An 11,390-nucleotide genomic window follows, 5' to 3' on the forward strand; every position below is an offset into this window, starting at 1 on the left:
CAATTACAACACTACCCCTCATCATCCAACAGGAAACCAGTCAACTATGAAGAGTCTGGCGAAATAATCCATACCGCACCATGGGGCCATCCCTCAGACTGCCACTCAAAATATAAGATGACTATACACGTCACCAAACCTGCACACTACTTCCAAGTGCTCCAGTCTGCGCCAATCGCATACAGAAACGTTTTATTGTCCAGTTCCTGGCCAAACCACTATCAGCCCATTGCACACACCCCTACACCTCAATATGCAACTCCTTTATGGAGTACTTCCACTCCAAAATACACAACAGAAGACACACCCTAACCTCTACAGTGCTTATTTAACCTCCAACACATGGAACACATTTCATGCCATCAACCAAGACAACTGTATCACCTCAAAGCCAAAACAAAACCAGGACAATTCCTGGACGAATGCCCGTCTCATGCCGCATCGCCAACCTGGATCCACACTCTGTCAACATCAACTCCTGTCTCAGTATCATAACATTTGTAACCTAGACCTACTTGCCCCTCCAGGGACATCCTTGTCTATCAATTAATGTCCACAGATGTGGCCAACAGAAAGATCCAAACCCAGTCTTAACGGGTCCTTAGCCCGCTAGCTGAACCTAAGCTAAAATGCGAAAGGTTCCAATCCTTGGCCAACTGAAGTGTTGAGAACTATTCTGAAATCTCCAGTCCTAGCATAGAATACATTAGCATTCCCAGCTGCCTGGGCAGCCGGCGGCCCCTTCCCCTCCCACTTCATCTCCTACGACCCACGTAGTTTCCTACACAATCCTAGAAGCTTAGTTCAGGGCAATGTCTTTGCCTTGTAAGCAAGACGACACAGAGCAACAGAGGTTCGGTCCCCGGGGTCTGTGGGTAGAAACCCCTGGGTATTAAGTGCATAATAAATAACTAATTACAATTACAGGTGCTAAGAGTGTTTTTCTTTTTTTTTTAATAAAAAAGAAACTTGCCTTAGAAGAGCGACCCGATGCGAGAAACGGACTTCCTGTCAAACAGGCCTGCACAGCGTTGGGCCGCGCTTCTAAGGTACACCAGACAACTACACAGGTGCTAATGGCGATATGCCCCTCGGTTGTGGGCCCACCCTGCAGGTAGCATTCCACCACCCTTGTTAAGTGACCCTTGCTACGCTCGGCCCTTAACTTGAGCGGCGGGTTGATACCTACAGGGTGGGCCGCCACCTAGGGCAGATCCCTCAAAAGAAAGGAATCTCTCCTCGAAGGCTTTTCTAGAGCTTGCTCAGTCTGGACACTTTTTTGTTTTTCCCGCTGTCCTAGTGCACCTTCAGACCTCTGACAGATTTATCTTTTAAGCTTCTCCTCAACTTCTGTTTTCCAGTTTGTACTGGCCCGTTCTTCAACACTCCTTGCTGCACTGGGTTGATCCCCAAGCTTCGGTCTGTCACAAAACCAGCTCAGTCCGTTCTAGACTTCTTGAATCTTAGCATTCATGACTGGTTTTACCACCTTCATGACATACGCCTCTGGATTTCAGCATTCACCTGTTCCCGTCTCTTATACACCTGAAGCTTCTGAGCATTCACCTGCTCAGGTCTCTTACAGACCTCGAGCTTCTCAGCGTTCACCTGCTCAGGTCTCTTATAGACCTCGAGCTTCTCAGCGTTCACCTGCTCAGGTCTCTTATAGACCTCGAGCTCCTCAGCGTTCACCTGCTCAGGTTTCTTATGGACCTCAAGCTTCTCAGCATTCACCTGTTCAGGTCTCTTATAGACCTCGAGCTTCTCAGCGTTCACCTGCTCAGGTCTCTTATAGACCCCAAGCTTCTCAGCATTCACCTGTTCAGGTCTCTTATGGACCTCGAGCTTCTCAGCATTCACCTGCTCAGGTCTCTTATAGACCTCGAGCTTCTCAGCGTTCACCTGCGCAGGTCTCTTATAGAGCCCGAGCTTCTCAGCATTCACCTGTTCAGGTCTCTTACGGATCTCGAGCTTCTCAGCATTCACCTGCTCAGGTCTCTTATAGACCTCGAGCTTCTCGGCATTCACCTGCTCAGGTCTCTTATAGACCTCGAGCTTCTCAGCGTTCACCTGCTCAGGTCTCTTATAGACCCCATGCTTCTCAGCATTCACCTGCTCAGGTCTCTTATAGACCTCAAGCTTCTCAGCATTCACCTGTTCAGGTCTCTTACGGACCTCGAGCTTCTCAGCATTCACCTGCTCAGGTCTCTTATAGACCTCGAACTTCTCAGCGTTCACCTGCTCAGGTCTCTGATAGACCCCACGCTTCTCAGCATTCACCTGTTCAGGTCTCTTACGGACCTCGAGCTTCTCAGCATTCACCTGCTCAGGTCTCTTATAGACCTCGAGCTTCTCGGCATTCACCTGCTCAGGTCTCTTATAGACCTCGAGCTTCTCAGCGTTCACCTGCTCAGGTCTCTTATAGACCCCAAGCTTCTCAGCATTCACCTGTTCAGGTCTCTTACGGACCTTGAGCTTCTCAGCATTCACCTGCTCAGGTCTCTTATAGACCTCGAGCTTCTCAGCGTTCACCTGCTCAGGTCTCTTATAGACCCCAAGCTTCTCAGCATTCACCTGCTCACGTCGCTTACAGACCTCGAGCTTCTCAGCGTTCACCTGCTCAGGTCTCTTATAGACCTCGAGCTTCTCAGCGTTCACCTGCTCATGTCTCTTATAGACCCCAAGCTTCTCATCATTCACCTGCTGAGGTCTCTTATAGACCTTGAGCTTCTCAGAATTCACCTGCTCAGGTCTCTTATAGACCTCGAGTATCTCAGAATTCACCTGCTCAGGTCTCTTATAGACCTCCAGCTTCTCCGCATTCACCTGCTCAGGTCTCTTATAGACCTCGAGCTTCTCAGCATTCACCTGCTCAGGTCTCTTACAGACCTCGAGCTTCTCCGCATTCACCTGCTCAGGTCTCTTATAGACCTCGAGCTTCTCAGCATTCACCTGCTCAGGTCTCTTATAGACCTCGAGCTTCTCAGCGTTCACCTGCTCAGGTCTCTTATAGACCTCGAGCTTCTCAGCATTCACCTGCTCAGGTCTCTTATAGACCTCAAGCTTCTCAGCGTTCACCTGCTCAGGTCTCTTATAGACCCCGAGCTTCTCAGCATTCACCTGCTCAGGTCTCTTATAGACCCCGAGCTTCTCAGCACCCCGAGCTTCTCAGCGTTCACCTGCTCAGGTCTCTTATAGACCCCAAGCTTCTCAGCATTCACCTGCTCAGGTCTCTTATAGACCTCGAGCTTCTCAGCGTTCACCTGCTCAGGTCTCTTGTAGGCCCCAAGCTTCTCAGCATTCACCTGCTCAGGTCTCTTATAGACCCCAAGCTTCTCAGCATTCACCTGCTCAGGTCTCTTATAGACCTCGAGCTTCTCAGCGTTCACCTGCTCAGGTCTCTTATAGACCTCGAGCTTCTCAGCGTTCAACTGTTCAGGTCTCTTATAGACCTCGAGCTTCTCAGAATTCACCTGCTCAGGTCTCTTATAGACCTCGAGTATCTCAGCATTCACCTGCTCAGGTCTCTTACAGACCTTGAGCTTCTCAGCACCTCGAGCTTCTCAGCATTCACCTGCTCAGGTCTCTTATAGACCTCGAGCTTCTCAGCATACACCTGCTCGGGTCTCTTACAGACCTCGAGCTTCTCAGCACCTCGAGCTTCTCAGCATTCACCTGTTCAGGTCTCTTTTAAACCTCGAGCTTCTCCGCATTCACCTGCTCAGTTCTCTTATAGACCTCGAGCTTCTCCGCATTCACCTGCTCAGGTCTCTTATAGACCTCAAGCTTCTCGGCATTCACCTGCTCAGGTCTCTTATAGACCTCGAGCTTCTCAGCATTCACCTGCTCAGGTCTCTTATAGACCTCGAGCTTCTCAGCATTCAACTGTTCAGGTCTCTTATAGACCTCGAGCTTCTCAGCATTCACCTGCTCAGTTCTCTTATAGACCTCGAGCTTCTCAGCATTCAACTGTTCAGGTCTCTTATAGACCTCAAGTATCTCAGCATTCACCTGCTCAGGTCTCTTACAGACCTCGAGCTTCTCAGCACCTCGAGCTTCTCAGCATTCACCTGTTCAGGTCTCTTACAGACCTCGAGCTTCTCCGCATTCACCTGCTCAGGTCTCTTATAGACCTGAAGCTTCTCGGCATTCACCTGCTCAGATCTCTTCTAGACCTCGAGCTTCTCAGCATTCACCTGCTCAGGTCTCTTACAGACCTCGAGCTTCTCAGCATTCACCTGCTCAGGTCTCTGACAGACCGCGATCTTCTCAGCATTTACTTGTTCACGTTTCTTAGTCTTCCGATTTCTCAGGATTCACTTGATTAGTCTCTGTGACCTTTGAGGCTAGGGAGCGCGGCCTGCTCATCCAAACTCTCCCTAGTGGTGTAGGCTGGTGGGACCTCACTGGGAGTGAATCCCCTCTTGGTGAGTCATTCCTGTAAGGTAATCCCTGTACAGAGGACATTGTCTGCCTACATGCAAATCGGAAAAACTGTTAATTCTGTTTTGGACTTGCCAAATAGTGACATTTATTCAATCTCTTTGTCTTCAGGTTATGCTGGCTCTCGCCTGAACACCACAATTAAAGAAGGCCAAACGCATTTTGTTTGTGATGACGTACATGTTAAGCGGAATTATATGCAGTACCCTTTGGGAACACCACACACAATTAGGACCACAAGTGACAGTACAATTTCACCTTTGGTACAAGCCTGTACTACACAGTTAAAGTGGTAGCGATGGCTGATCAGCCAGACTTATCTCAAGAGTAAGTGAGCAGTATCAAATAGTTACACAAAGGACAGCAATTACTATGATTCAGGCAAACACTGACTCTTTCAAGTAAAAGAATATACATTTATTTTACTCTTCAGTTGTATAACATTTCACTATTATAAGCAGTTTAAAAATCACACTCTTAATACACCTCACAACTCCCAAAAGTTCCAGACAAGTTAAGCTCACAAAATGAAGTGGGAGCAAAATGGCACTCCAGCAATTTAAAAGGGAGGGAAAGACGAAGTTAATAAAAATTGGATCACACCAACAGGTAAGTACTCAGGGTAGTTGAACAAGAGGAACTACAATGATAGAATCAGTTAAAAAGGCTTAGGGCCAAAGTCAATAGATGAAAAGTCTTTTGCTCAAGATCACACGGTTCAGGGTAGTTCGCTGTAAAGTTCGTGCCATGGATTACGGACGAAGTTGGTTGGCAGAAAAGTTAGTTCAAAGAGAAGAGGACAAGCCCTCGGATTGGAGAAAGATTTCAAACACTTTCACTGAGGCTGAGCGAAACAGACAAAAGGATTTGCACAGTACCTTAAAACTGAGAGGAAGCTGTAGCTGAGGCAAACGCAGGCTCACGGTTCCTGAAGCGACTGTCGGATTGACAAGAAGTAGGAAAACCGATCCCCCTCCCACCGAGTCTGTCTCACCTTATTTTCGAGTATGGTGAGCTATCCGTCCTGTGTTTCTTGTGCAGGGGCGCTTAGCGGTTGCTGGCGCTCCGACCGAATTACTTCACCGGTGCAGTGCGCCTTCCTTCGGGTCCAGGCCTGCTGTGACCCCAAGTCTGCTGTAGATAGGTAGGTTTGATGTTTTATCAGTGTTTATCTGCTCTTATATGGTGGTTTGCAGAAGTTTCATTAATGTCTTCATTTCCTTCTTTACGGGTGTGAAAGTCTTTTGGTGCTGGCGTGCCGGGTGGAGATGCACGCTTTAGGTAAGAGAAAGTGCAAAGTGCAGCGTTCTTTTATTGTCTATTTAAGCTAACCTGTGTTGTCTTCTTCTCCTCACAGGTCACTGTGGAGCTACGAGTGGACAAGAGAATGATGAAACCTGGACCCAGGCATCCGTTAAGGTAAGTAATGCATTGAGTGCAGCGCGTTTGTTAAATGTTGAAAGCAAACCTGAATATTTCTCCCTTTCCCTTGCAGGATGCTGCTGTGGTGTTCTGGATGGAAGCGCAACGTAGCGCGATGGAATTTGGGTAAGAATAATGAAATTCGATGTTCTGAAACCGCACGTGTTTTAATATTATTCCCTTTCTTGTTATTTCAGGTCGCGATGTTCGGGCGGAGGCTGCAACAGCGGATTGCAGGAATTCCTCAAGCTAGTACTCACAGGTGAGTGATGTTGATGATTTTCTTCTCTTTTTATTTCCACAGGTTGCGGTCTTCCAGCAAGGGATGGTTGAGATGCTGGATTGTGTACTCGCAGGTAAGGCAGAGTAATCTTGTTCTTGCAGGACTGCAGGGAGCTGCTGAAGACCAGGAGCTGAACACGGTGAGCATCACGCTGCTAGATACAGAATAACACGAAGCGTTTTCTGCTGTTTAGATGTGGTTTAAATAGCCCAGTTAAGTAGTTCCAGGCCCAGCCACACCGAAAGCACTAGACCACATGGCTTGGTTCTTAAGAACTGAGCTATGCCGTGGCCTCCATGTTGGACTTAAAGTTCTCATGTTTATAATTGAAAGCAAACCTGCTTACAGCATATGAGCCTGGTGCCAGAGGCGCCAGAACTGGCTCCAGGAGCCCTTTTGCAGAAGTTCTAAGGCCCTTAGGGCTATTGTGGCACAATTTGTGTCCCTTAATAGTGGTCATGACAATTCAAGATCAGTAAGAACTTTTGTAACTGTTCACTCTTAGAATTACAGTTACCCACCAACTCTTTACAAGTAAGTAAAACACTTGATTTCTTTTCTAGGCAGAAGTCCCAATCCCTTCAAAGTCTTTCCCTTATTCTTGGAGCATGAGTGTTCTCAGTGGCAGAAGGGGGGTCACTAGGACTAGTGACCAACAGGCAGTGGTAGAATAAGTTCTTTAGTAGGAAAAGTCAGAGTTCCTTAGGAAAACTGGTCAAACAGGTGAGTACTTTACTTCTAGAGTTAGAATAGTGTGCAGGGGCTTCACAGAAGACACTCTAGCAGGATTCTAGCAGTAGGACTGGGTGCACTGGACGAGGGACCTCCCAATCACAGAAAACACCCCAGGACAACACAAAAATCCCAACAGGCTTAAGGTAAGTGTAACAGTACCTCAGCAATGAAGAAGAGATGCAGCAGGAGAACTTCGGGGTCTGCAGCCAAATACCTGGTCAGTGGATTCCTTGTCCTGGAGACTGAACACAAGACCTCAGAAGGGTCTTTGCAGCAGGGATCGATGAAGAAGGCTCTAGGCAAGGTTTCCCTCATGGCTGAATGCGGTTCTGTGGATTTGGCACCTTTTCAAGGAGCACAGAAGAAAACAGAATATCACGGTTAAAATCTTGTTGTTACAAAGGTCCAGGACTCTTGTGAGGGGACTTTTCAGACTCGATTCATCTATCTGGAGATACACCACGATGCTCACAAAGTTTCAGCGAGATTCGGAATTTGGAAGACTGTGCACCGCACAGTGGCTGGAGGTCCGAGGGTATTGGGGTATTGCAAGAATGCAAGGTCGCAGCAACCCGTGGGATGGCTCAAAGTGCAGGTCTTCTTGTGTCTAGTGGGTTTCATTAGGCTATGGGTTTGGGTCATTGTTTCCGGAGACCCCAGGTCGATTGGAAGGAAGGGCTACAGCAGGCTCTGGTTACACAGCAGGCTCTCCAGTCGCTGGAAATCATCTCCGCCGCTTTTCCTTCGTCATCCTCTTCGGTTTTCTGTTCCAGTGATTGACATGACTTCAGCTTCCAGGTTTCCAGTATTTATAAGGAACTACAACACAACCTCTGCATTCTCTCCCTGCATTTTACAAGAAAGTGGCGTCTGGTTGTCCAATCGGGACAGACAGCCCCCCACTGGGATTTGTGCCAGTTAAAGCAAGGCGTAAGACAAATGATGGGCGAGTTTTAGCCTCCTCCCCCACTTCCTGTGCTTACAGACTGACTGGAGCCTGGGCGGGGTTTCCAGGGGACTCTTGCCGAAGACAAAAATCGCACAAAGGAATTTTCCACCCTGGATGTTAGGGGAAGGAACAAGAAACGACAAACACTAAAATGGCAGAAAAAGATGACTGGGGCCATTTTGGTAAAATGAGCACCCTTAGGTGCCTTTACTGCAGCTGTGATCACAGCTCGCGGTAAAGGTGCACCAAGTTAGTAAAAGTTATCACTGCCACCAGCCATTAAAGGTAAGTTTGTCACTGTAACAGAATTGTTACAGTTTAAATGTGAAAGGGGATACATTGTATCTCCCCAGCACTCCACATAAGGTGGGGTGTGCTGGTTTCACCTAACAAAATGTAAAAGGGATCCAAAGATCCTTTCTACCCTTGGGAACTGTAGTTCTCTCAAGGTTAGCACAAGAAAGTTAAATGGAGAGCCCCTGGGGCAACCCAGCAACGACAAGCACTTATTGCCAATACGTTGTTAGACATGATAACTTTAAAAAGACACTATGAGAGTCTTAAAATTACACCCATAAAAAGAGTTAATGATTAGCTGAGTGTGGAAAAGTTTCCCTCTCACTGAGATATTAATGAAAAATATCCCACTAGAAAAGCAAAAAGTTCTGGGGTTGAACCAGGAAAGGAAGATTTACCAGCTCTGTGGAAATCTTACCTAACATCCAGCAATTTAAAAGGGAGAAAAGACAAGGTTATCCAAAATCAATAGCACCAACAAGTTATAGGCAGGGCAATCTAGAAAAGGATTACTACAACTAGGATTCAAGTCAATAGGTCAGGGCCAATGTTAATGGTTCAGAGTCTTTGCAGAGGATCACACAGTTCAAAGTAGTTTGCAGTTAAGTCTTTGCAAAGAGTTCAAATCGAAGTTGGTCAGAGGAAAAGTTACTTAAAGGAGACGAGAAGGACGAGCCTTCAGAGAGGCAAAAGATTTCCTACGCTTTTACCGCGGTAGGACGCAAAGAACAACCAAATTTACACAGTACCTTTAAAGCACAAGAATGCTGTAGCTGAGGCAGTTGTTCCTGGCAGTTCCTGCAGGCTTGCAGTTCCTGAAGCTTCAGTCGTGGTGACAAGGACGGCTGGAGGGTCCTGCACTGCCTAGGGAAAAAGTCAGCAGTGGGGCAAAACGACAAATAAAAGGTGCGATCCGGTCAAGTGGCACAGCGAGTAGAGCGCTCGCTTTGACACCCGTGCAGAGCCTGTTAACGCAGGTTCGAATCCCGGCGGGGCCAAACTCAGCCTTTCATCCTTCCGAGGTCGATAAATGAGCACCACACACCGTGGGTAATAATAAGCAGCGCTCGGATACCTGAGGGTTTGTAGCGCTATATAAAAGCCTAATTATTATTATTATTATTAAAACCCAAACTGGTTCTCTTCCCACTGGCTATCCGATCTACTGCAGCGATGCACAGTAAATTCGACCAGGATGAGGACTGGTGTTTGGCGAGCTGGTTGTTCCCACCAAGCTCAAGGGAAGAAGATGCCTTGCAGATCTCTTCTGTTGTTGAAGTTTCAAGCGATTCGGACCTGCAGCAGGGCTTCACCAGGTGTCCAGTAGTTGCAGCAGTCGTCTTCCTTCAGCTTCTTTGGTTCTCTTGTTCCAGTGGCTTTTTATGCACCAAATCCTCCATTCACACAGCCTGGCTGTCAATCACACAGCGGGGTGGCTGTCCTGACAGGGCAGCCACCTAGCCAATCAAACAAGAGTGCGACTTGGGTCTCCAAGGATACCCTGTGCAGGGGCCTCAAACCCCTCCCTCACATTCTGTCCACCCAGACACTCAGGCGCCTAAGGAGGGCTTCTGTGCAGAAGCCCACCAAAGGACGGCGAACAAAGGAACCAAACCTGGTTTGGCGCACAGAGTAAAACACTAGAAAGACCTTTATAAAAAGATATGGCAAAGAAACTCGACTGGAAGCAGTGCTCCAAATAAGATTTTGAGGTGGGAGTATTTTATTCCCTGTTTTTAAACTTTGAGAGAAAATGTGATTTTAAGAGAGTAAAAATTACTTTTTTCCTTTGCAAGAGAGTAAAATGCGTGTGACATCCAGCCGACGCATGCTCAAACTGTATGGAAATCATTACCGTGCGGCATCTTTCTGCATTGTGACAGAATACACCTTTCATTATTTCTCTAAGGTCTGGCCATTTGATCTCTACTGCATATATTTAAATGTTGAAATCACAAAAACCTAGCCAAATACATAGTAAGGCAAACATGAATTGTATTGTGTGTTTTGAGGATCGATAGGAGAATTGTCATTTGATGTTTAATGAGTCCTCATTTTCTGGAGTTATTACTACCTAATGGAACGCCAATCTTATGATACCACAGTGCAGAGAGGCAAGGACTCCATGCTAAATTCTACATCTAATCTAATGGTCAAATGGTTATTTATATAGCACTTTTGGCAAAGCGCTGTACATAGAACATATTTATCACAATTATCCCCAAACCAAAGTCGGTACTCCTTTATCGACCTCGAAAGGATGAAAGGCTGAGTTGGACTGGCTGGGATTCGAGCATGCAACCTACAGATCACGCACAGATTGGAGCAATGAGTGCTCAACCGGCTGAGCTATCTTATTGGCTAACATCCTTCAGAGGTCGGTAAACTGAGTATGGACTGAGGTATAATAATCACAGTACCTACATGTTGGACGAACCATTTATGAAGCACTACATGAAGTTTAATACCTATCTGGATTATCACAGGGACAGGTTTTGCTGAGTTTATATTTCAATTACAAATGTAACTTTCACTTGTTTATTTTTGGAAAGAGCTTGCACTTCCTGGAGAGTCAGGTTTTGGATGTTTTAATTGTAGTCTTGAAGATTTGAGAGGCTAGAACACCTGTGATTGGTAATGACAATCACTCACCCTTGAGCAAAGACTCTAATGCCACTGAGCATTTGTAGTAATGTACCCCATTGACTGCAAGGTTGAATGGATGTAATCTAGACTGTGCATAGTCATCATTTTACACACTTATAATTAGAGAGTAAATGAAATTATCAGTGTAAAAATGATCTGCCTCCGCATGATTATGCACACAGCACCAGAGACACCTGGGATACCCAGAGACAATTTAAGCCACGCCCAGGCTGAGAAACATGCTTTGCGTTTTCTGCACCTGTAGCGTGACACTCGCAGTGTTCGGATCGGTCTCCAGTAGGTCTGCATCTTTCTTCTGCGCTCAGCTCCTGCAACAACAAGAACACTGTTAGGAACAGCCTTACCTTGCGGCGCTTCTCCCCATCATTCATCGCTCCTTCTGTTCTGCGGGCATCTTCGGCGGTGTCCTTCCCATCCCGGCATGCCGCTTCCTAAGGAAAAGGGAAAAGAACAGAAAAAAGGCATTAGTAAGCATTCAGCAAATCTTCGCTTATTTTTAAATGCTGTACGAGCTTCAAACGCTTACCTGAATCCCAGCCGCTCTGGGGGAACTCTGTCTCTGGAACTTCTCATCCATCTGCAAGAGGGAAAAGA

General features: G+C 46.8%; 1 protein-coding gene across 1 annotated transcript; it reads right to left on the reverse strand.

Moving 5' to 3' along the window:
* Nucleotides 1-1,491: 1,491 nt before the first annotated feature.
* Nucleotides 1,492-4,625, reverse strand: LOC138514771 (flagellar attachment zone protein 1-like). The gene is made up of 4 exons (XM_069630149.1): nucleotides 4,572-4,625; nucleotides 3,718-3,969; nucleotides 3,180-3,515; nucleotides 1,492-3,120 (listed from the first exon to the last, which is right to left on the reverse strand). Exons 1-4 carry the CDS (start codon nucleotides 4,623-4,625, stop codon nucleotides 1,492-1,494), a joined length of 2,271 nt encoding a protein of 756 aa, XP_069486250.1.
* Nucleotides 4,626-11,390: the final 6,765 nt, after the last annotated feature.

Source organism: Ambystoma mexicanum, chromosome 12 (assembly GCF_040938575.1).
Source record: "Ambystoma mexicanum isolate Mex_15411 chromosome 12, UKY_AmexF1_1, whole genome shotgun sequence".
Classification (NCBI taxonomy): Eukaryota; Metazoa; Chordata; class Amphibia; order Caudata; family Ambystomatidae; genus Ambystoma; species Ambystoma mexicanum.

Excerpts from the sequence above, each read along its gene's own strand:
- LOC138514771 (XM_069630149.1), bottom strand. The coding sequence starts at position 4,625 with ATGTACGTCATCACAAACAAAATGCGTTTGGCCTTCTTTAATTGTGGT. Across the intron at positions 3,970-4,571 it reads TCTTTAATTGTGGTGTTCAG|TTGAATGCTGAGAAGCTCGA; the intron begins GCGAGAGCCAGC and ends AGACCTGAACAG. Across the intron at positions 3,121-3,179 it reads TCTATAAGAGACCTGAGCAG|GTGAATGCTGAGAAGCTCGG; the intron begins GTGAACGCTGAG and ends AGACCTGAGCAG.